This window comes from Anolis sagrei, chromosome 4, assembly GCF_037176765.1.
Source record: "Anolis sagrei isolate rAnoSag1 chromosome 4, rAnoSag1.mat, whole genome shotgun sequence".
NCBI classification, from domain to species: Eukaryota; Metazoa; Chordata; class Lepidosauria; order Squamata; family Dactyloidae; genus Anolis; species Anolis sagrei.
This window is the reverse complement of record NC_090024.1, coordinates 60,473,485-60,499,774: the sequence shown is the minus strand read 5'-3', so window position 1 is coordinate 60,499,774 and position 26,290 is coordinate 60,473,485. Positions and strand designations below refer to the sequence as shown.

At 39.4% G+C, this 26,290-nt stretch overlaps 1 protein-coding gene across 2 annotated transcripts in view; it reads left to right on the top strand.

Annotated features, from left to right (window-relative positions):
- Positions 1 to 25,845, top strand: part of GREB1L (GREB1 like retinoic acid receptor coactivator) — a 198,913-nt gene extending 173,068 nt beyond the window's left edge. For both annotated transcript variants that reach the window (XM_060775150.2, XM_060775149.2), the window contains exons 24-34: positions 1,264 to 1,366; positions 2,081 to 2,236; positions 4,813 to 4,952; positions 7,189 to 7,350; positions 11,228 to 11,432; positions 12,724 to 12,889; positions 14,004 to 14,231; positions 14,719 to 14,860; positions 16,441 to 16,641; positions 17,089 to 17,227; positions 20,177 to 25,845. In XM_060775150.2, the coding sequence (XP_060631133.2) occupies positions 1,264 to 1,366; positions 2,081 to 2,236; positions 4,813 to 4,952; positions 7,189 to 7,350; positions 11,228 to 11,432; positions 12,724 to 12,889; positions 14,004 to 14,231; positions 14,719 to 14,860; positions 16,441 to 16,641; positions 17,089 to 17,227; positions 20,177 to 20,340 (1,806 nt within the window). In that variant the 3' untranslated portion in view covers positions 20,341 to 25,845. The remainder of the gene's footprint in view (positions 1 to 1,263; positions 1,367 to 2,080; positions 2,237 to 4,812; positions 4,953 to 7,188; positions 7,351 to 11,227; positions 11,433 to 12,723; positions 12,890 to 14,003; positions 14,232 to 14,718; positions 14,861 to 16,440; positions 16,642 to 17,088; positions 17,228 to 20,176) is intronic.
- Positions 25,846 to 26,290: the final 445 nt, after the last annotated feature.

The window sequence follows — 26,290 nt, the reverse complement described above, 5'->3', positions numbered from 1 at the left end:
TTATTTTAATGGGCGCCTTTTGTTTTTTGTACTGAAAGTTAGAGGAGAAATTTATTAAGATCACCTGATCTAAATCCTTATTCCAATAAAATAAGACTCTCCAAGTAGAGAATAGCATAATATTCTTCCTGCAATAAATAAATGGGACATTGCCAGGGATTGCTTAATTGGACAAATGATGGGATCTGGAGCAGGCAGTGGGATGAATCAAAGAACGACACACGTAAAAAACACTTCTCATCCTCTCAGAGAAAAGTAACAAGTGAGATGCTGCAGTTTTGAGACTGGATTAGTCCCCCATTTTTACAAATGACGATTATAGGGGAATAAGAGGGCATGCTCATCAGGTTTGCAGATGCCATCAAACATCTCTTAAGATGGAATTGTAATTCAAACTTCCAGTTACAGACTATAACTAGGCCAATGCTAACAAAATAAATTCCAGTGAGGTGTATAGTTCTAGGCAAGAAATAACAAATACACAAATATATCAGTGCAGTGTCTACATCAGTGGTACTCAACCTTTGGCTCCCCAGTTATTTTGGACTTCAGCTCTCAGAAATCCTAGCCATCTTACCAGCTGTTAAGAATTGTGGGTTCTGAAGTCCAAAACACCTGGAGGACCAGAGATTGAGAACCACTGGTTTACATCAAAGGAAGTAATAGTACCACATAGTTCTGCTTTGGTCAGACTTCCCATGAAGTAATGTATCCAACTCTGAGCAACATCGTTTCAAAGAAAATCCGGAAAAGGAAATGGAAGGTGGCCAAGCTAGCAGAAAGCTAGCAGAGTGGTTCTCAACCTGTGAGGCCCCAGATGTTTTGGACTTCGACTCGCAGAAATCCTAACAGCTAGTAAACTGGCTGGGTTTTCTGGGAGTTGTAGGCCAAAACATCTGGGAACTCACAGGTTGAGAACCATTGGCCTAGAGGAAAGTAGTTATTTTTAGCCTAGAGGGGAGAAGATTGAGACATGGTCATAGCACCTAAAATATTGCTTAAAAGGAGTTTTTGACTAAATTTTAGGAAGAATGTCATCACAGTGTTCAAGAGCAGAATAGGCTGCCTTGGAATATGATAGATGGCACTTTACTGAATATTTTAACCAGACATACAATGCTTATCTGGTTCTTTCAGTCTGAATTTCATAATTGACATGGAATTGGATTAGATAACCCTAATGGGAACTGTACAGTTCTAATATTTGTAGAAAGATGCAATTTATATGTTCTGAAATGTTATTTCTCTTGGGTTTTGATTTAGGTTGGGAAAACTGGCTCTTATTTACAGTTCCTACGAATTCTCTTTCGCATGCTAATAAGATTGCTGGAAGTGGATGTATATGATGAGGAAGAAATTAACATCAGTAAGTATCAGGAGTTCATAGACATTTCTTGAGTTAATTCTCTCATATGAGGAAAAAACTTCCAAAGAACTCTTGGAAGAGGGAGGGCAGTTTAATCCTTTAATATAAATATGTCCATATACATGGATTTTAAATTCACGCATACTGTACAGATGTCCAATATACAGGGATGTTACATCAAGTTCTCCTTGATCACCATTGAATGCAGTGAATTATAGTAATTCCAATAATTTCCTTTTTTGGTAATTTGGAGCACTTGGGGTGTTATGTTATAGAAAGAACGAATGAAATACCAATCCTCCCAGTGCCCAAAACCAGATATCCACTCTCCCGCATATAGGATGTCTTTTACAGGATACCAGGCTGCAGTTGACACTCATGATTTACAAATAGCTTCAAAAGTCCATTTTCCAGTATTAGTCAGTCAGATGCCTTTATAAGCTCACAAGATTATGAGGGTGACATCTATTTTGATGTTAATTCAACATTTACTAATAGCATACTATCTTTCACTGAATTCTGAAATTCTTTTCTTGGATCTTATGGTTACTTCTGAAAGGCAGACTACTGTCTATTTTTGTAACCTGTTTTTAAACCTGTCAAGGATTGACATAACTATGTCTTCTAGCAATGACATGTGTAAAATATAGATGCATTTTCCCCTTTATTATGAACCTTTATACTGGCATTTAATCTATATATTTTATTTTTGAGGCAATTTAGAAGACAAAGATGTTGCCCAGTCGAACAATGATCAATGGCCTGATGTTGAAATAATCAGTAAAATGACTTTTGACCTCAGTGTGCATGATCCTAAATATATACTTATGAGTCCAGTATATACAGAACAGGTGCAAAAAGTAAAACAAGGTAAGTGAAAACTGATTTTGCTGTTCCTACTTTCTGGCCTTTCAAATACCTCTGAAAGCAATAGAATTACTCATTTCTTGAACATATCTTCCCTATGAACTGGCACGGACTCTAAGATCTTCCAGGAGAGGCCCTTCTCTCACTCCCACCATCATCACAAACATGGTTGGTGGGGACAAGAGAGAGGGCCTTCTCGGTGGTGGCCTCCAGCTCTGGAACTCCCTCCCCAGGGAGATTAAATTTGACCCCACTCTGTCCACCTTCTGTAAAGATTTGAAAACCTGGATGTTCCAGTGTGCCTTTGAATGATGGTTTAAGTCCCCAATCAGGTCTGTCCAGCCTGAATTTATTGATTTGGTTTTTCAGCACCTTACTCCCAGCCCCGGCCCTATCGTCTGTGTTTGGCCTTGCCCTCTCGAAACTGTTCATGCCCACCATTTCCTGGTTACTGGTTGTTTGATGTCATTTGATGTATTTTTATGATGTTTTTATTGTTCTGGTTTTAATTGTTTCAGTTATACTGTTTATATGTCATTAGGTTCTTAATTGTATTTTAGCTTGTAATCCTTGTTTATGCTGAGCTTGGTCCCCATGTAAATTGTCCCGAGTCTCCTTGGGGAGATGATGGCAGGATAGAAAAATAAAGTCATTATTATTATTATTATTATTATTATTATTATTATTATTTGAAACACAACAAGATGAGTCCACAGCAGACACTCTGCTGGCTGTTGTATTGTTGTCGGACGCTTCCCAAGTGTCTAGTACTATGTGATGTTTTGGCGAATAATGAGTGCATTATTGTTGTTATTATTATTATTATTAGCAGTAGTAGTATTTGTTCAAATAATTAGTTGGAGAAATAATAGACAAAAGTCAAAATGCTCAAAAATTGCAATGCAGTGAATATTTTGGCTTCTTTCAATACTCAAAAATAAACAATTCATTGGTTGAAAGGCTTGGCACCCTTTACTCATAAGAGCTCCTTCAGAGGACTGTATAGGATCATATGCTTGATTGTGCTTTCCTGCATGGCAGGGGGTTGGACTAGATGGCCCATGTGCTCTCTTCCAACTCTATGATTCTATGATACTGTGATGTAATGGACAAACAGAAATTCAGAACACTTTGTAGCACAACAAAAAAAAAACCCCAACAGTTGTTAGTGATAAGTGCTACAGGATAGTTCCTTTTTGTTCATGTCGTCTATGAATTGCATTCAAAGAACATTCTTGAATGTGTTAGAAGCACATTCAAGGAGCACAAGTAAACATCACAAAATATTCTATGGGATTCATTCAGACCTATGGGACACCTGTGGCCAGTGTGTCTATTAGAGACACACTTCCAAGATTATTGAATTCACAGGCTGATCGAACTGGGTTGCAAGATCAGGAGCATCCCAAAACCACAGACCTCTCGTGTCTCCTAGGGAGTAGTAGTAGTAGTAGTAATAATAATAACTTCATTTATATTCCGCCCTATCTCCCCATAGGGACTCAGGGCAGATTTCAAACATAAAAGACAAACATTCAACACCTGAACACAACAACAATAGAATCACAGAATCAAAGAGTTGGAAGAGACCTCATGGGCCATCCAGTCCAACCCCCTGCCAAGAAGCAGGAATATTGCATTCAAATCACCCCTGACAGATGGCCATCCAGCCTCGGTTTAAAAGCTTCCAAAGAAGGAGCCTCCACCACACTCCGGGGCAGAGAGTTCCACTGCTGAACGGCTCTCACAGTCAGGAAGTTCCTCCTCATGTTCAGATGGAATCTCCTCTCTTGTAGTTTGAAGCCATTGTTCCGCATCCTAGTCTCCAAGGAAGCAGAAAACAAGCTTGCTCCCTCCTCCCTGTGGCTTCCTCTCACATATTTATACACGGCTATCATATCTCCTCTCAGCCATCCATAGTAACAAAATTTGGCAACCCAACATATAAAAACAAATTATGACTTAATAACTAAAATTAAATAAAAATGCAGCCTGTTATATTAGACATAAGACAAAACATCAGACTTTGAACAGAAGCATCAATTTTCCAATCCCTGGGGACAAATAGATTGATCATTGCTCAAGATCTCTATTGAGCTGATGGGGCGAAAAAGGCATGAATACGGATTGTAGCGATTAATCAGAGGTATAATGGTAGTATTATTAACTACTCCATGTCATAGGAAATGGTCTGTGGTGACATCATTCAGCATGATACATTAAGCCATGGACCACAGCTAATCAGAGCATGGTGTTCATACAGTTAACACCATTTAGGAGGAATTGATGTTTTGCTTTGTTTGCAAATGACTATGATGGGAGAATAGCCTTCTGAGGTCCGATGGGGGAATAATCCAATCCCCTTGCCTTCCGATAGTTGCTTATCCCTTCTTAAGAGCACACTTAGGCTGAAACTTACCAGGCTTTTCAACTAATAAGTATATTATCTTTGAGTATCTTAAAATGTGTCACTTGTTTTTCTTGTGGCTCCCATTGGGTATTTCCAAATGTTTCTTGTTTTGAAACAATTAGCAGATCCTCACATGTATGTTGATGGCTTTCCTTCATTGTCTTTGCAGAAACAAGCAAAGAAATGAAAGCCGAGGAGCCGAGAAAGCGGAATACTGTATCCATGATGTTGACAAAGTATGCAGCTTACAATACATTCCATCACTGTGAACAGTGTCATCAATATATGGATATAAATACTTCAGCTTCGGTATGAACACAGGCCAGATTTATACCTAATTGGTTTTAGATTGTAGGATTTGTCATTTTATCAGCGGAAACAGGAACCTCACTAACAGAAATAATTTAATGTCATCATCAAACCTCATCTCTCAGGACTCTTTTGGAGATAGTGTAGCAATCTAGTGATATAAAATCAACATTTAAGTTGTACTGCAGAGCTGTTCTGAAAATATGGGTTATATATGCTGATATTGTGGATCCTATAAATGTTTTGGCCTCTTACCACACATTTTTCTGTCAGTGTAAGAATGTGGTCACTTGCACAAGATGTTCAGTTTGCAGGATATTTATTAAAGGAGAGAGAATAACATTGTTCTCTCTCTTTTAATACTGTGGTCATGCCAATAAAACCAAGCTATTGGAGATTCAGAACAGATTTTTTTTAAAGTACATTACACTGCATATTTAAATTTTGGGATTCACTTCCCAGTTAGCCAACAGCTTGTATGGCTATGAAAAGGGAGTAAATATTTTTTTATTTTATCATTATGTATTATGTTTTTATTCTTGCTTGCATGTATATTTATTTGTTGTAAGCCACCCTGAGTCCTTTTGGAGAGGGGGTAGGATATAAATAAATTATTATTATTGTTGTCAAAGAATCACTGGGTTGTTGTTTTCTGGGCTGTATGGCCATGTTTCAGAAGCATTCTCTCCTGATGTTACACCTGCATCTACGGCAGCCATCCTCAGAGTTTGTGAGGTCTGTTGGAAACTAGAAAAATTGGGTTTATATATCTGTGAAATATCCAGGGTGGGAGAAAGAACTTTTGTCTGTTGGAGCTAGGTGTAAATGTTTCAATTGGCCACCTTGATTAGCATTTAATGGCATTGCAGTTACAAGGTCTGGCTTCTTACTGCTTGGGAGAAATCCTTTGTTGGGAGGTAATTAGAAAAAACAGACAAGAGTTTTTTCTCCCACCCTGGACATTCCAGATATATAAACCCCATTTTCATAGTTTCCAAACAACCTCACATTTTCTGAGGATGCCTGCCATAGATATAGGCAAAATGTCAGGAGAGACTGCTTCTGGAACATACAGCCCAGAAAACGCACAACTACCTATTATTATTATTATTATTATTATTATTATTATTATTATTATGGAGGATCACACAGTTATTAGCTGCTATTCATCACAAGAATGTATTACCTTTGGTATCAGAGGCTGTTGCAGCCCAGTCTTGCATATAGGGCTAGACGGACCTTTAATCTGAGCCATCCAGCACAACATTTCTTCTGTTCTCAATTCAGAAAAAAGAGTTAGTAGGCTGCTAACATAATATTTGTCTTACTAACAACATGAAAAGCAACAGTTATAGAAGTTTTGTGAGCCCTGGTGTAGTAAACAAGAAAAATAAATGCTGTGTAGTGTAAACTTGGGTGAATCAGGGTGGTGTTTGTGGTTTGAACCATGGACTACAACTCCAGAGTCCAGGACTTGAATCCCCAGTTTGCCATGAAACCCAGTAGGTGATTTTTTTTTCCAGCAAGTCACACTTGTGATGGTTGTTTTTATATTGCGTTATGCTCTTGTTTGTTTGTTTTTGTTTTATTTTGCCTAATGTTGTTGTTTTATTATTTTTAATGTGTTATTTTAACTATGTTGATAGGGCTTGCCCCTGTGTAAGCCACCCCGAGTCCCTTCAGAGAAATGGAGGTGGGGTACAAAAATAAAGTAGTAGTAGTAGTAGTAGTTGTTGTTCTCTCCCAATTGTGATTTTTTTTCCTGAATGAATCATACCAAGAAAACCCCGCGTTAGGTTTCCCTCAGAGTTCTCATAGGTCAAAAATTACCTGGAGACAGACAGCAACAACAACAACTGAAAACCTTGGAAATAACAAATGCACCCAGTTCAGCTGTATTCTTCAACTGATACAGTACTTTCTATATGATAATTTTGCCCATGTAATGATTTTGGATTGTGTGTTTTCAATCATTGGTTTTAATGTTTAGATGTTTTTTAATTTTATGGCTATTAGTGCATATGTTTATTTTATTTGTATATCTGTTTTATGTGGCATTGAATTCTTGCCTACTTGTTAGGAGCTCTGAGTTCCCTTCGAGATGAGAAGTGTGGGATGTAAATATAGTAAAGAAATAAATATATTGATGATCTATTCCTACAAATCCAGATATGCTTTATGTTGGCATGCAAAACTCCTTAGTAGGTCATAATTGCTTTCTCTCCCTTGTATGCAGATGTCTGACTCCACCCTACACGCTTTTACATTCTCATCTTCAATGTTAGGAGAAGAGATTCAGCTTCATTTTATAATCCCCAAATCCAAAGAGAGCTATTTTGTCTTCAGCAAACAGGGCAAACATTTGGAAAGTATGCGTCTTCCTCTTGTCTCGGATAAGGTGAGTGAAATATGTTTTAGATGCATCGAACAAGCCCTTTTTTGCTATAATTTGTCATTACGTATTACACCTGAAAAAGTGAGCAAATAAATAATACTTCAAACAGGTTTCTCTAGTGTCTAATTCCAGGTTTTTGAGTTTTGTTCACCCTCTGCTTTGCCTTCTTCTAATCAGAATGCAATTGTAGGGCAGACACTTATCGGTTTATGGCCACAAGTAAGCCTTGAGCTAAAAGGTTCTGTCTTTTGTCAGAAATTTGATGCTAATTGCACTGCATGACTGAATTCCACGAGTTGATATGAATAGTGCAGTTTAACCAAGATTTAATAACAAGAGCCACGGTGTCGCAATGGGTTAAACCCTTATGCTGGCTGAACTGCTGACCTGAAGGTCAGTGGTTCGAATCCATGAGATGGGGTGAGCTCCTGCCTGTCAGCTCCAGCTTCCCATTCGGGGACATGAGAGAACCCTTATGTCCTTAAACGGTAAAACATCAGGGCATCCCCTGGGCAACATCCTTGCAGACGGCCAATTATCTCACACCAGAAGCGACTTTCAGTTTCTCAAGCTGCTTCTGATATAAAAAAAACCTTCCAAGGTTTAATGAGGTTGTACCCATTCCCTGAAGATTCAGGTGTACAGTGTGAGGTTATTCTAGACTTGGCATGATTTTATCCTATCGCAATTATCCATGTACTAGTTACATTTAGCCTGGCCTAATGAACTTGATATGGGACTATCATCGAAGATAGTTCAGAAACTGCTTCTGATATAGGATTCCGGAAGAGGTAAAAAATTACTGTGTATTCCCAAGATATGATTGTTAATTCTTAATACTAGTAAAGTCACTATTGGTATAATAGGTTGTATAATTTTATTTCCCGCTTGTAGTTTATTGGTTGCAGTCCCTTACTCCTCTGCAACTTTCTATAGGAGGACTATTGTGCTGTAATTCAGAATTTAAATAGACATGGGCACGAAAGTATAGCGTATAGTGTCTAGATCCAGGGAAGTCAAGCTACCCCTCTATTCTGCCTTGGTCATACCACACCTGTAATACTGTGTACAGTTCTGGGCACCTCAATCGAAGGGAGATGTTGACAAGCTGGAATGTTTCCAGAGGAGGGCGACTAAAATGATCAAGCCTCTGGAGAACAAGCCCTATGAGGAGTGGCTTAAAGAGCAGTGCAAGTTTAGCCTGCAGAAGAGAAGGATTAGAGGAGACATGATAACCATGTATAAATATGTGAGAGGAAGTCATAGGGAGGAGGGAGCAATTTGTTTTCTGCTGCCCTGGAGATTAGGACACGAAACAATGACTTCAAATTACAATAAAGGAGATTCCACCTAAACATGAGGAAGAATGTCCTAACTGTGTAAGAGAGCTGTTCAGCAGTGGAACTCTCTGCCCCGGAGTGCGGTGGAGGCTCCTTCTTTGGAGGCTTTTAAACAGAGGCTGGATGGCCATCTGTCAGAGGTGCTTTGAATGTGGTTTTCCTGCTTTCTGGCAGGGGGTTGGACTGAACAGCCCACGAGGTCTCTTCCAACTCAATGATTCTATGAAACTACTTTTAACCTAACTGTACATTACAGCTCTCCTAGACTTGGAGAAGTGGGAAAATTTTACCTACAGTCTTTGGCAGACTTGCCTTGATGTAGTGAAGTACACATGACCCCTACAGGGCAAAAGGATGTGTTACATCAGAGGCAAGGATACTGTTGGTGTATGTTTGTACATAACATAGAATACATATGGTAGTGTCCTGTCACCAGCTGAGATAGCTGCTGAATTTCAGCTTTACTTACCAGTTTGTCTTTCCCTGCTTGCTAAATGAGTCTCATCACCAGAGAATGCTCTGACTTCGCCATTGCACCTAAGAATGGAACAACACCTGGATCAGTAACAAGCATGATCTTATCTCCTTCTTTCTGCCCCCAGACCATTCAGAATCTGTAACCTGAAACACAAGACATTCCTTCAGCATAGTGCTGAATCACCCAAAAGACAGGAGTCTTTCGCCTATTAATTCCTCTAGGATCATATCCAAACGCTTTGTGCAGAACTACGAATAGACTGGACTGCTGCAGATTTAACTTGTTTAGAAAACACACAACTGTAAACATCATGGCAAGGAAATCCCCACAATTCAGCTCAGTTCAAGGGTCTATAGTACAGGAGCTGCGAGAGTTGTTTCTGGTTTTCAAGACAAGAGCAAAAAAAAAAAAAAAAAAGGGTGTCACAGGTCAAACCTGTGGTTTAGAAATTTTCCTGAAAATAAGGAAGCAAGGGAAATGATTGCCCTCTAGGTCAATTGATTTGCTCATTGATCTTTCTCCCCGTGCCACACTAATCAAAATATTGAGTAAGCTTATTGTAGTCCAGAGTCCCCCATGGTGCAATGGGTTAAACCCTTGTGCCAGCAGGACTGAAGTCCGACAGGTCAGAGGTTTGAATCCGGGGGGAGCGTGGATGAGCTCCCTCTGTCAGCTCCAGCTCTCCATGCAGGGACATGAAAGAAACCTCCTACAAGGATGGTAAAACATCAAAAACATCCAGGCATCCCCTGGCAACGTCCTTGCATGCGGCCAATTCTTCCACACCAGAAGCAATTTGCAGTTTCTCAAGTCGCTCCTGATACAGAAAAAAAATATCTTGTACTCCAAATCACAGAACCCAAATACAGTAGAGTCTTGCTAATGCAGCCTTTGCTTATCCAACCTTCAGTATTATCCAACACAGTCTGCCTCCCACCCGCATCCACAGCTGTTACAATACATTGTGATGTTTTGGTTCTAAATTTGTAAATATAATAATTAGTACATAACGTTACCATGTATTGAACTGTTTTTTTCTGTCTATTTGTTGTAAAACATGATGTTTTGGTGCTTAATTTGTAAAATCATAATGTCATTTGACATTTAATAGGCTTTTCCTTAATCCCTCCTTATGATCCAATATTTTTACTTATCCAGTGTTCTGCCAGCCCATTTATTTTGGATAAGCGAGACTCTACTGTAGCTTCAGGGTGCAATTATAAGATGTGAATATTGTGTAAGGAAGATACAAACAACTAAAGACTTGAACGAACAAAGGGAGCTGCTGAATTTAGCAGATGACAGAAAGAGTCACAAACCAACCCTTTACAATCATCCATCTAACAGAGAGATGGCACTCTTCAGATTACATTATACATCCTTCCCATTAAAGCACCTACTTCAATTAATCAGGGATGACAGTTGGTGCTATTGCTAAGTGGTAGAGCTAAGTCAGTAATTAATTGTGTAATTAAGCACAGCCACGTTTTCTGCCTTTCAATGACCGAAGTACAAAGAAATTGGCTAATCTCTTTCTGGTTACAATTGTTGAACCTAGTGATCCTGAACTAGACTCTTGCTTTATTTCCTCATGTTTTGGTGATTTTCAGGTTTTTGTTCTCTGAAAATAATTATTGCACAAATACTAAAGAACTGTCATATTTTGGGCAGGAAGAATTAAATTAAATGTACAAATGTGAGATGAGTTACACATGTGAAAAGGATATTGGTGTCTGAATGGCATGATTTGGAAGGGGCAGAAAGCCAGTGCATTGTTAGATAGTAAAAGTAAAATGTAAATGTTATTGTTATGGAAAGACAGAACTTTAAACCCAACTGAGGTCTATCATACAGTAATATCCAATGTGTTCAACCTCCAAAATAATGGAATAATCCATTAGATAGTATGGATATTGTATTTACTGTAAACTGCATTACATTGTGTGCAGCATTGTATATTGTACAATACTTTTGCCATTTACTGCACTGTCACATGAGCCAGTAATAAAAAATTAAACACATATACACATAAAAAGATTCATTGAACTTGTCCTTCCAACAGAATCTGAATGCAGTAAAGAGTCCCATTTTCACTCCTTCAAGTGGGCGCCATGAGCATGGCCTCTTGAATCTTTACCATGCTATGGAAGGCATCAACCATCTCCATCTTCTTGTGGTCAAGGAATATGAAATGCCACTTTACCGCAAATACTGGCCCAACCATATCATGCTAGTTTTACCAGGCATGTTCAACAATGCTGGAGTTGGTGAGTAAAGCAGGATGAGATACCAAAGTGCAAACATATTTCTTTTATTTCAAAAACCAGGAGGAGATAAAGAATTGTTTCAATAAACAGAATTTGACATTTATTTGGCCATAAACCATTTTAAGGCTGGACACAGGAGTCGTTGCTGTAAAATATTTTTAAATAGAGGAATATTCCATCACTGAGTTGTTATTTCAAATATTTTTTAAAAAGCTCAAGTGTGTGAATGGCTTACACCTAGAGCCTACCTTATAATACAAGGAGCCCCTGGTGGCACAATGGGTTAGACCTTTGTGTCAGCAGGACTGCTGACTGAAAGGCTGACGGTTCGGATTCAGGGAGTGGAGTGAGCTTCCATCTGTCAGCCCCAGCTTCCCATGTGGAGGGACATGAGAGAAGCCTCCCACAGGATGGTCAAACATCTGGGCTTCCCCTGGGCAACATCCTTGCAGACGGCCTATTCTTTCACACCAGAACCGACTTGCAGCTTCTCAAGCCGCTCCTGACATGAAAAAAAGCCCTAATAATACTGGCATTTGAAATTATTCCCAAGTGCCATGTATGTGATCTTCAGTCAGGTGAATGCACAACAATTACAATGCCAGTTGATTCTGCAACTGGCATTCATTTAACACTTTGCTATCCTCCAACTAGATCTAGCTTCAGTCTATATTTACTTGTATTCTTGAATAATAAAACAGTATTTTTGTGTGCACACATATGCATTTATATCCATGCAATTGACTATCTCTGGCAGCTATAACTTACCCTGATGTAATACTAGACATCACAGAATTAGGGGTTTCTTTCCTACTATACAACTAGAGCATCTCGATGCCAGTTTAAATGCCAAGATTTTGTCTTTGGGAATCATGGGATTTGTAGTTTCATGAGGTATCCAGAAATCTCTGCCAGAAAGCTTTAGGACCTCACGAGACTACACTTCCTAGAATGCCATATTAATGAGCAATGGCAATTGAAGTGGGAATAAAACGCAATAATGGAAGGCATAAGAGATATGTCTAAGGCAAAATGATCCCCAAAGCAAACAGGAAGCAAGTGGGGAAACAGGAATTTCTGGGACCTCCTTAAGGGCATTTGGTGCACCCTTCAGCAGTGCCAGCTGCACTCCAATAAGTAAAAGATTGAGTTCATTAGGTTCACTTGAGATATCACAACACCTGAGATAACACAACTCTCGATAGACTCAACAAGCTCAAAAATATTTGCTGAGATTTAGAAACACCGGCCTCCCTTTCCAAAAATAAATCTCTGTGCTGTTTGTTCTCAGGTGCTGCTAGATTTCTTATTAAGGAACTTTCTTACCATAACTTGGAACTGGAGAGAAACCGGCTGGAGGAGTTGGGAGTCAAGCGCCAATGTGTCTGGCCATTTATTGTTGTCATGGATGATTCCTGTGTCTTATGGAATAGTCATGGTGTCCAAGAGCAGTCAAGGTATTCAGGGTCTGTTGACTATTTAGCATGTGTGCTCTACTTATTTCCCCATCCAGAAAGCCAAGCTAAATCCCAGTGTTAGTATTCTGACACAGAGGTCTCCTCTTCTGTCACCTTGTGTCAGAATAGTTTTTCCACATAATACATCTGTCTAGTTGCATATCTTTTTTCCAACAACAGTTATTATAAATATTTCTGACTAAATTACATTAATTCATTCCATTTGTGTCCTGGTCCTCATTCAATGAATTCATGTCAATGTACCTGATTACTCTCTCCTTGTTCGTTTATTTATGAACCAATATATAGTGGTGTTGTTGAAGGTTTAAATGGCCGGAATCACTTGATTGCTGTTAGTTTTCTGGGCTGTATGGCCATGTTCCAGAAGCATTCTCTCCTGATGTGTCACATGTATGGCAGGAATCCTCAGAGGTTGTGAGGTCTGTTGGAAACTAGGCAAGTGGAGTTCATATATCTGTGGAATATCCAGGATGGGCAAAATAACTCTTGTCTGCTGGAGGCAAGTGTGAATGTTGCAATTGGCCACCTTGATTGGCATTGAATATCCTTACAGCTTCAAAGCCTGGCAGCTTCCTGCCTTGAGAGAATCCTTTATAAACCCCACTTGCCTAGTTTCCAACAGATCTCACAACCTCTGAGGATGCCTGCTATAGATGTGGGTGAAACGTCAGGAGAGAATGCTTCTGGAACATGGCCAATACAGCCTGGAAAACTCACAGCAACCCAAATATATAGCTGTCCCTTCTGATGATTGTAAACTGTTTAGAGCAGCCAACAATGAAAACCAATCACAAAATATGAGAAAGAGAAGGAAATAAACATCCCCAAACAAAAGACAGAAACAGTCAGAATCACAGGTCTCCCTAATCCAAGTCCCAACAATTCATTTACTTCACAATCATAACGTGAAAAAGTTCTAATTGTTGCCCTCTCCTCACACAATAGTTAAAAGCCAGAGCCATAATCTTCCTAAAGCTGCTCACTTTCTAGCAGTCCCACTGCACACTGCATATTTCTTACACTTCTGTACTATAAGGTTTCTCACTCATGTTCTATAGTGTTGAGTACAATAACAATATTTTACCTTTTACAGTCAGCCCATGGAGCAAGGATCAACTAGTAAAAATGTGTCTCTGAAGAGTGTTCTACAACACATTGAAGCCACACCAAAAATTGTCCATTATGCAATCCTGGGCATTCAGAAATGGAACAGCAAGTTAAATTCCAACCCACCCAAAACTCCTTTCTCCAGGTGCCACATACACGACTTCATACTGCTCAACATAGACCTGACCCAAAATGTGCAATATGATCTAAACAGGTAGGCAAATTAAAATCTTTACTAATATGGCTTTTGGTTATAAGTGCAAACTTCTAATAGTTTTAAAATAAGACTGAGGGGTACAGATAATGCAATAAGCGTGTGAAAGTCAGTAGAATTATTTCTCTGGGCTCCAGGAAGGCAGCAGCCCACCTTCCCCAGAGCTGAAAGGAGGGAGACAAACACACTGCTGCCGAGTGCCCTCCTCTCAGCCTGGGGTCATGGCAGGCCACTGCATCCACATACTGAAGGGGAAGCCAAAGCAGATGGGGGTTCGGGCAAAGAGCCCAAAGGGCCACATCCAGCCTGTAGGCCTGGGTTTGCCCATGCCTGCTTTAGACAGTGTTAGATCAGCAACTTGTTTTATTTTCAGGATTGTACACATTTAGGTTTCAGTACAACTTTTTGCAAATAATCAAAAGATGTAATAGAAAGTAGAAATCATTGTTTTGATTGAATCCATGTAATCCTATATCCAACTGTTTAGGTATTTCTGTGAAGATGTAGATTTTAATCTGAGAACAAATAGCAGCGGTCTCCTTATTTGTTGCTTTAACAACTTCAGCCTCATGAAGAAACACATCCAGGTTGGAGGTCAAAAGGACTTTGATATTAAACCAAAAATTATGGTAAGTGCCATGGTTGAACCAAAAAATGGAAGAAAAAGACTAAATAGTATCCCCCATCCTTTTCTCTCCCTCTCATTCTCTTTCATTCTTTCTATCCTTCTTTCTTTTTGAGTGACAAAAATTGAATTTCCTTCCATTTTCATTTTGAAGTAACCAATGAAGTAAAAATATGATTGGTAATACCCGAGTTACCAAATTGTTCTAGGACAGTAATTCAACTCCCAGAAGCTTTGGTTGCCTTAGCCATATGATGCAGGGTTCTGGGAACTCAAGTCCAGAATATCTAGAAGTCTAGTGTTTGGTAAATGCTGTTCCAGGAAATATTGACTTGGTAGTGAGGGACATCCTGAAAATATACCCATGTAGAGCTGGAAAACAGTAAAACACACAAACTGAAACCTGCCATGTGATGCTGGAAACATTAGTTACAACCAGGTCTGCATAGAAGTTCTGCTTCCCAGTGGTCATTTGGTCCCAGGCACAATCGTTCTTTGTGTGAGGAATGCGCAGCCATTCAAGGGACAGGAGCCCTGTTATTTCTGTTGGGCAAGTGGGCTTATTAACAAAAGACCCTCCTTATAAATGCACAGCAGAATATGACCCAGCACCAGTAGTCAAAAGTGATAAAAACAACAAAAACACACAGAACAATGTTATCTCTTCTATAGGAGACTTTTCTTTATAGCAAAATAATATGGTTGCACTATTTACAAGAACAAGGTACGACAAATAAAGTTCTTTACACTTCCTTCTTTGCTTCCATGCTAGGCTTCTTTCTTATGCAGATAAACAGCTTTGCTCTCACGGAGCCTCCACTCACACCAAAGTTACAAAGTAGCTTTACACAAAAGCCTTCACATTGGAGCGTCTCTCACTGAAGCTTCTCACAGACTAAAGCCTACCTCACACTGTGAGGCCTTTGAGGCCTACTACCACTAAGACCTATTCTCCCACTGAAGCGTTCTCTCACACAGAGAAGCTTCTGTCACACTGAGGCATTACTAAGCAACAGGCACACCTGCTTATATTGAACTGCAGTTTCGCTGAGTCATTGCATCCATTAATATTTCAGTGCTTGACTCACATTTTTGTAATTAATTTTTAATATTTTTTACAATTTCTTGTCCCAGCCGTAAAACATGCACATATACTTTCACAAGTGCATAGCGTTTGAACATGCGTATTTGGCAAGAACGATTATTCATGCATTCATTCTGCACTTTTCAGCATTGGCTGTGTCCTCCAAATATATTTAGCTGCTAGTGATACTGCAGATGATTTTACGTGTTGTTATCCCCACTGATCTCTGAGAAAGTGAAGTATGTAGATAAAGTATGAGAGTAGAGATCCAGGGCTCTAACATTAGTTGAATTTCTTGGATCAATGGAAAATGTGTTAAGGCCTGAGGACCTTTACTCTGTAGTAATATTTCTTTAGCTCAGTGTGGTTCCACTAACTGCGCAGTATTCTTACTATTGTGCCCAACATTTTGAAATGATGAAGTCATTAGAGTTGCATCTGCAAGTATTCTTCTGATTAACATACAGATTTTATATATTAACCTCTTGTTGTTTTTACAGGTATCAGAGAGTTTGACTCCAATAATGCCTCTTCAATATGTCTGTGCTCCGGACAGTGAGCACACACTCCTAGCAGCTCCAGCTCAGTTTCTTTTAGAGAAGTTCCTTCAACATGCTACGTACAAGCTTTTCCCAAAGGCCATTCACAACTTCAAGAACCCTGTGTTGGCTGTTGACTGCTATCTAAACATTGGGCTGCAAGTATGTCTCTAGGAATCTTATAAATAGCCGAATCCTTTCTTTAAAATGAGCCTCTGAAAGAGTTTATGAAGCTGTAGCTCTAATGCTGTTTTGTAATTGCTACAAGTGGGGCTCCATCAAACTGTAGGCTAATGGCATCCATAAGTTAGCTCCTCTTTTTATTTCATTTTTTATGTTCCATCTTTTAATACATTTACATTTACTATGGGTTCTTCTTTTTAAATGTGATTTCATTCATACTTCTTCTGATTTCTGATTTAAACTTGCTGAGGGCAATAATTTCAATTTCTTCTGGGGTTATCTAAATAAGGGTGGCAACTGCCAGGTCTGAGACCAACCTCTCTCCAGCTAAAGTTCACCATTGATGTTATGGCGGCAGATATGCTAAGTTATAAAAAGAGATAATATTCAAATCTGTATAACTTTCTGTCTTTTCCCCCGATATAGGTAGCTCTTTGCTATGTCAGTTCACGGCCACACTCTATTAACGTCAGCTACGAAGGGGTGTTTTTCAGTGGGCTTCTTCTATATCTTTGTGACTCTTTTGTAGGAGCAGATTTTCTTAAGAAGTTCAAATTCCTGAAAGGTAATACAATTTCTGCACTGACCCATTATTTAGTGCTTCCTTATTTTTTTTCCTAGTAGAGTAAACTAGGCAATGCATGCAAGAACCTGTTGCATAAGGAAGGAGCTGTCATAATGTAAGGGACGCTGGCATCACTAAAAACTTCCACTTCCTTTTTCCCAAGTGTACTTTAAATCTGAAAACTAAGGGACCAATGCCCTAAAAGCTAGATGGGCACTATACATCATATTCACCCCAGACTCTTAAGAAACATTCCTACTGAAACTCTGTATTGCTCTTGAGTACCTCAAGATGTCCACTAAAAATAATTTAGAACCAGCTGCTCCATAATACTTAATAATGTATGCACATGCAGAATGACTTTTTTGAACAATGCAAAATGGATTGGGTAGTTGTAGGTTTTCCAGGCTGTATGGCCATGTTCTAGAAGCATTCTCTCTAGATGTTTCGCCTGCATCTATGGCAGGCATACTCAGAGGTTTTGAGGTCAACTATGAGAATGCTTGCCATAGATGCAGGCAAAACGTCATAGAATCATAGAATCATAGAGTTGGAAGAGACCTCATGGGCCATCCAGTCCAACCCCCTGCCAAGAAGCAGGAATATTGCATTCAAAGCACCCCAGCCTCTGTTTAAAAGCTTCCAAAGAAGGAGCCTCCACAACTCTCCAGGGCAGAGAGTTCCACTGCTGAACGGCTCTCACAGTCAGGAAGTTCTTCCTCATGTTCAGATGGAATCTCCTTTCTCGTAGTTTGAAGCCATTGTTCCGCGTCCTAGTCTCCAGGGCAGTAGAAAACAAACTTGCTCCCTCCTCCCTGTGACTTCCTCTCACATATTTATACATGGCTATCATATCTCCTCTCAGCCATCTCTTCTTCAGGCTAAACATGCCCAGCTCTTTAAGCCCCTCCTCATAGGGCTTGTTCTCTAGACCCTTGATCATTTTAGTCATCCTCCTTTGGAGAGAGAATACTTCTAGAACATGGCCATACAGCCCGAAAAACCTACAACAACCCAGTGATTTTGGCCATGAAAGCCTTTGACAATGCAAAATGATTTGTTGGTGCAGTTGGAATTTCAAATGTGGAATCATTGCAGATGCCCAATTACACGCTTTGAGCAGTATATCAGTGCAAATGGTGCAATGCATACTGACACAGTACATTGCACAGCATGATAGATATGTGTATTTACTCTTTCTCATGCATTGTGCATCGGTGGTATTCAATATAGCAATTACATGGGACTATCATAACTCAGCTATTTATTTATTTCAGACATTTATATTTATATTTATATTTACATTTATATTTCGTCCTTCTCACTCCCAGAGGGGGACTCAGGGCGGCTTAAAACCAGCAACCATTAGATGCCAACAACAATAATAAAAACACGGTTAAACATTAATTAAAACATAATTGTAAGTTTAAAAGAACATTTAAAAGAGACAACTCCAAGTCTAAGTCCAGAGTCCTAAGCTAGCTCAGCCAACAGGTATTAATGTTACCCTAAGACAGTATGGGATCTCAAGTCACAGCCAAAACACTATTGGTACCATATGTCAGTGTAGGTAGGAAGAAGGAGGAGGCTGTGGACACTGTAGCCATGAAGAAATGAATTCATTAAAGCAGAACTTTCCAAACTGTTCATTGCAACATGTTTCAACTACAGTGGGGTTTGTTGCGCAGACATCTGAGTCTATGTGAAATAAGCAATATAAATGAAAAGTTTTCATGAGTTATGTTGTGTCCCCATAGATTTCTTTATTATAATTTGTGTCTGTGTCTCTTATAAGGGGTTGGTTTAAATTCCATTTTGTAATAAAACTAAATTACTGTATTATGTCGCAAAATGATATGTGTCTAAAAAGCAAGCCATCAACATGAAATGTTTGGAAAGCTCTGCAGTAGAGGTACATAGTTACTCGCAGCCAGCAGATTTTGACTGCCTACCTTTGCCATTGCTTTATTTCATGTCAAAAGCATTGCGTACATAAATATAAAACTGATAAAACTAGAAGGAGCACAAGCAGCTAAATAATTTTTGATCAAAACCGCATTATCTGTAGCTTTAAACAATACTTCCTCTGTATACGAGGCAGGGCATTGTTGACAACTACACAGGTGCTGAGTTGTTTGTTCTGCTCCACAGTCGCACAAGGCAGAGGATTATTTCAGGTAGCCAGGTAGTCTTTTGATCTGCCCACTCCACTCCTGAGTCTGTCCAGGGACTTCCAAGTTGACCATTCTTGGTTTGCCCCTCAAGGTAGACCCATCCAGTTGGGATTACCTGGTTTAGCTGCTCAGAGAGATGCTCTTGCTGTTGTTGGGGGCACATTAAGAGGAGTGGTGGTTCTCATGAAGCTTTTCCTTAATTTGAGTCTACTGGGAGGAGGCTGATAGCCATGCAGTGGGTGGCTTACACAGTGTTCAACCTTATTTCTCTCACAGTTAGCAGCAACTTCAACACTAGAAATAGTCACTAATATAGCCCATCCACTGGATTACTGTTTGAGGAATCTCATCACAACAGATCCATTTCTGTGCTGGTAGTCTACTGAATATCTTTGTTTGCTGGAGGAAACCAATGTGGAAACCAAGAGAGAACAAAAGGCAACAGAAATCGCAGAAATGGCTACACTCCATAGCAGCATGCAGTTTCCACTAGTTTATCCTTGGCTTGTGTGCCCTTTTATGTGCTTAATTACAATAGGAAACAAAGCATGTGAAAACTATTTCCTTAAGAGTGGTATTTGAGATCCACCCCTCATAATTTTCTGATACAAACATATTACATACACTATAAAATTAACCTAGAAAAGGATTTTTATTCAGGAGCAATCCTTACTTGTGTCTGGCTAATATTTTCAAATAGCAAAAGACATTTTAGAAAATAAACATGCCAGTTGATGAACCATGTTGTAAACTGTATTTTGTTTTTTGATCTAAGGTGCAACCCTGTGTGTCATTTGCCAAGACAGGAGCTCCTTGCGTCAAACTATAGTCCGTTTAGAGCTGGAAGATGAATGGCAGTTTCGTCTGAGAGATGAATTTCAAACTGCCAACAGTAGTGACGATAAGCCACTCTATTTTCTGACTGGACGCCATATATAAGCTTGAGAAAAATGATGAAGAGAAGAGAAACTAAAAAGTCTGACTGTGGTTTTTCCCCCTTCTTTCATTTTAAGTACAATCACTGTGGAGCAAAGTGCAACGAATAATTATGTTCACTAAGGATTTCCCAGATTTTTGGACCAGTCTTTATATGTTTCTCTGTTTTATGATGGAACGAGTATTCATTCAAGCTAATTCCTCATGGGCCAGCATTACAGAACATCATGGTATACCAACTGTGACCCAACTTAGGAGAATAACATTTGGGTAGATGCTGTCTCCTGAGCTCTTCATACTGTGCTAAATAGCGGAAATTGAACTGACTTTTGTTCTCTATCAACTTGAATGTGTTATACGGTCCACACTAAGAATGGGGAAGAATTTGAAGATAATATACTGAGGAATGATCTCTTGTTTCTCTTTGTATCTGTACATTTGGTACGGTAAAACTCAGGGGTTTGAAATGAAAAAGTAACATAGATATTTGTGTTGAAAGGAGTAATCTTTGTTCACTTTCTGTGCAGTGTTAGCTTAAGGTTTGTAATTTTATATGTATTGAAATTGTTTTGGCAAAATTTTCACAAAAGTTTCAACGTTTACTACATAAGCCTGAACAAATCAATGAATGTACAGCAGGCATTGTATGCACACACAGGTTTGTCTAACAGCTTTTGTTTCGTCCTTTAGGGTAACCAACTTTGTTGATCTGAATCCAGAGGTCTCTATAAAAGGGATAGGACATATCCCCTAAATGTTATCAGATTCTTTCTCTGCGATAGTATGTATCAAATTGAAATTTTAAAACCCAAGCTGTAGGGAGAAACCTTGAAAAATAGCTGATCAGCCAGACTAAATAGATTACTTAGGCATGTGGTCTCTTGCAGTGTATTTAAACACCATTGAATGATTTCCAATACCCATTGGGAAGTGACTAAGCAACCCATTGTTTTGTTCTAGCTTGGTTGTTACACCAGTGATATTCATGGGTTTTAATCATCATCATCATCACCACCTTCCTCCTCCTCCTTCTCCTCTTCCTCTTCAATCAGTATCTTGCTTAAGCCTCAGGTCTTGTGGGCAAATAACACTATTGTCTTATTGAGAGCATTTGCTGTCCCGTTAAAGATTTTAATAGTTTTTAAATAAAGTAATTAATGACAAAAGCAAATCAAACCACAGGCTGTTGAGATTCAGGAAACATGCTGCCAAGTGAAAAATTCCCCCAGCAAGGAGAGAGGAAGGCTCATGGATGCAGCTCTATCTGTTAGGCTGCTGGCCACTTGGGCCATGTTCCAGCTACCCTAATGTATCTGGGGATGATAGTGCTTCATACCTCTCAACCCATAAGGTGGCTCCTCCTTCCTCGGGTGCATGAAGATCTGGATCTCATATTAGCAGGTACACACCTACAGCTGGCAGTAGTGGGATGGAGCTGTGTCTGTGAATCCTACAGCCAGAGCAATGCAGCACCTCCCAAATTATGTTTTTCACTTACATAATTCCTTAGGCTGAGTTGGGACCAACAGTAGGAGCCATGGTTTTTTTAAATGTCTTGAATACATCTAGAAATTCTGGTTAATTTATTTTAAAGCAGTGGTGTCAAACTTGTACTTTGGACTTCCCAGAATTCTGGGCCATTGGACAAGCTGGCTAGAAACATAGAATCATAAGAGTTGGAAGAGACACCATGGGCCATCCAGTTTAATACTTTGCCAAGAAGCAGGAAAATGACATTCAACGCACCCCCGACAGATAGCCATCCAGCCTCTGTTTAAAAGCCTCCAAAGGAGGAGCCTCCACCACACTCCGGTGCAGAGAGTTCCACAGCTGAACAGCTCTCCCAGTCAGGAAGTTCTTCCTCATGTTCAGGTGGAATCTCCTTTCCTGTAGTTTGAAGCCATTGTTCCACATCCTAGTCTCCAGGGCAGCAGAATTCAAGATTGCTTCCTCCTCCCTGTGACTTCCCCTCACATATTTATACACGGCCCTTATCATGTCTCCTCTCAGCCTTTTCTTCTGCAGGCTAAACATGCCCAGCTCTTTAAGCCACTCCTCAGAGAGCTTGCTCTCCAAACCCTTGATCGTTTTAGTCGCCCTCCTCTGGACACATTGCAGCTTGTAAACATCTCCCTTCAATTGTGGTGCTCAGAATTGGACACAGTATTTCAGGTGTGGTCTGACCAAGGCAACATAGAGAGGTATCATGACTTCCCTGGATCTAGACACTATACTTCTATTTATGCAGGCCAAAATCCCATTGGCTTTTTTAGCTGTTGCATCACATTGTTGCCTCATGTTTAACGTGTTGTCCACAAGGACTCCAAGCTCTTTTTCACACATATTGCTGTCAAGCCATGTGTCCCACATTCTGTATCTTTGCATTTCATTTTTTCTGCCTAAGTGGAGCATCTCGCATTTTCTCACTGTTGAACTTCATTTTGTTAGTTTTGGCCCATCTCTCCAATCTGTTAAGATCGTTTTGAATTCTGTTTCCTATCTTCTAGAGTATTAGCTATCTTTCCCAATTTGGGGTCTTCTGCAAAATTGATGATAATGCCTTCTAACCCTTCATCGAAGTCATTGGTTCTCAACCTGTGGGTCCCCAGGTGTTTTGGCCTACAGCTTCCAGAAATCCCAGCCAGTTTACCAGATGGTAGGGTTTCTGGGAGTTGAAGGCCAAAATATCTGAGGACCCACAGGCTGAGAACCACTGATCTAAGTCGTTAATAAAGTCGTTGAACAGAACCAGGGCTAGAACGGAACCCTGCGGCACTACACTTGTCACTTCTTTCTAGGATGAGGAGGAAGCATTGGTGAACATCTTTTGGGTTCATTCGCTAGAGCCTCTTGGAATTGGAGTTTGAAACATCTGGAGGGCCACAAGCTTGACACTTCTGTTTTAAATGCAGAAGGTTTGATCCAAGCAGAAGACTCTCAATGGACTCATGGACACGTTTTCCTCACCATTTCCCATCCCTTCATATGCAATGTGTAGGAATGGGAAATCAGTCATCTTTTTGAACAGTTTATGTGATCTAGCAGCTTGGGCTATGATGGTTTACATCTTCCTCAGAAGAAACTTTAAGCTGTGGATTGTGGGAAAGGCATAAGAACCTCCATCTGCAATGCCTCCTTATACTGCTTGCAGGTGTGCTTCACAAAAATAAGGAAAACCCAAGTCTCCTGAAACTCTTTCAGATGCAGTTACCGCATGTATGTCTGACTGGATCCAACAGTCCTTTTGCTTGTCTGAAATGGAGAGGTGTGTCAAAATAGCATTACTTTAAACAGGTACTGAATTGTTTTAAAATGAACTTCTTTGCACCAGCACTTTGTGCTGTGAAATAGCCTGAGTTTAAATAAGTCTAGTACAATCGGGTCTTCATACTGTAGTTAACAATGATGTGGTAGATTCATTTTCTTTTTCCAGCTTTTCTTGGTTATTCTTTACTATATTGATAGTTTTTCCTTCATAAACATTCTTACACTTCTTTGTGTTGCACAAAATTTTAAGACTAGCAACCTGTTTCAGAAGATGGTGAAATTAATATTCATTTGCATTACATTGATTATACTTAACTGTGACTCAGTTAAGAAGCACCTGCCAAAACTGCATTTAGAACAAAGTGTTAAAATCATGCAACTTTTTTTTACCTTGTGAAAGAGCTGTTTACAAATGACAAAAAGCATAATATATTGATTGAAGTTAAAAAGGGAAGTAGTGGTTTTCAAACCAATTGGTTTTATTATAGTCTTACTTAAATGTAGCATATTTCAAATGAACAATTGTTTACTTTAGTATAGATTTGGGATTTCTTTTTGTGCCCATACAAAATCTGCCTTATAATTTAGTGGATTGTTGGGTAGATGCTACAGTTTAGGGGCTGTAAGACTGGTGGATTCACTGGGACAGCCTACAAACACATGACTGCTATTCTAGGGATATCCTTGTTCTGGTTCTGTCAGCAGGATTCAATGCCTACATAGTTGGAATATAGTTGTTGAGTTTGCAGAGAGCTGCCATTTTATTGTAAATTTGCAGCTGTAAAGCTTTCAAAACTTTCTTTGTATATTTGATGTTTGCACTAAGTTCTTAAAATTCCAGGTGCTGAGAATTACACAATTAGACCTTAGATAAAGAAATATCTGTAGGTTGAGGACTTGGAGACCAAGGGCCTTTTCACACAATCCAGAGTTTGGGGCCACATTTGTGAGGAAGCTTGGGTTATGTTTCTGAGCCAGTATCTAGAAAAAAAATGTACCATATTCTAGGTACTGTATTTCCTTCTCCTGGCACAAAATATCACTTTTGTAGCCATTTACAAAGAAATACATTTAGTTAAAAATAATTGTGTAAAGCATTTGCACTCAAGTGCTATCCAGTTCATGCAGTTTGTATTTAGAATTTCTCCTTGTGCACTCCCTATTGAGCAACTTATGCAGGACTGTGAGTTTTGTTGTGTTCTCACTGGTGGATGCCTACACATTTCACTACAGTTACTAGGGAATGCTTTGTGTGATTGTGTGGAAAGATCCTGAATGCTTTCTCCTGTACTGGATAAGAATAATTGATCAGTCAAAACAATGTCACCAATATAAGAAAGAAGCATTTTGGTTGAAGCATTTTAGGAAATGTATTCATACACTAATCAAAAAGTTTAATGGAATACATTAATATGTGCTTCTTGAGGTGTGGCATATGGGAGAGAAAAGAATCCGCAAGCCACAAAATGCCACCATATTGTTATTTTAGCTACAGGCCTCGCCAGAAGAGAACGACATGAATGTATTCAATAGGCCAGCATTATTTACCTGCAGACTTGTTCAACATGAGTAAGTGACAGGTCACAGGTTGTACTGAATGTAATCTGTAATTATAAATAAATCACTCAGATATTTCTGTAATTTATGCAGTGCTTTGTGTGATCTCTGAAAAGGAGTTAAATGTTGCATTCTTAGGACTGATTTTCACTTGACCAGTTTCCTACACATACTAATTTTTGTGTAAATTATGGGATGGCAATGGCCAGGATCCAATGGGAGATTATATTTGCTAACAGGAGTACTTCCTCACACTGCAATCTCATGCCGCTGAAGCACCTGTCCTAGAAAGCTGGGAAACTCTGTGGAGTCAGTTTTCAGGTGCTACTAATGGGGAAAGAGCACCGAAATAAAAGTTCTGATATGCTGGTACATGAGACCAACATCAGTATAACATTGGATTTAGGCTATATGAAAAATTAGCTACAACTTCCCAAAGCATCTGTATGAAGCAAAAATAATGTGTCCAGCCATTCTGTAAGTACACACACTGAACCAGTCTGTGTAGGAAGCCCATCAGGTTCAAACCAGTCCTTAATATAAACTCTCTTAACCAAAACTTGGTGAATTTAGCTTCACTAGTCAGTCTACCTCACATTTTATTGTTTGAACTGAAATTGTCTGCTGTTGTGGCTATAGTATGTTTATAATGTCCTTTCATTAAATTCAGTGAATGTTCCATTACTTTAAAGAGTCTGTCCTATTTTTCATTTCGTATAAGGTTTCTCTACGTCAAACAATTTTTTGGTGAATCAACAGTTGTAAAATTCCCTTTATCAATGTTACAGACACTTGCCATGGCATCCGCATATGATTTTCTAGTATTTCAAAGGCAAGTTGAGATAAGTACTATTCATATTTACTCAAGTATAATGTGCCATCAAATGTAATGGGGACCTTAATTTTGAAGGTGCATATTGCATATTACAAAAATGGATTTGCTCTCAAATGTAATGTGCTCAGCAGCAGAGGCACAGCATGCCAGGGAGGGCAGACAGAAGGCAGCATGAATGAGGCCATTTGGGAAGCCACACCACTTAGTCAGGATGAGACTGGCAAACTCACTAGCTTTGCACTGTTCCCAACTAGCCTCATTCATAGGGCCTTCAAAACCGGGGGGGGGGGGGGG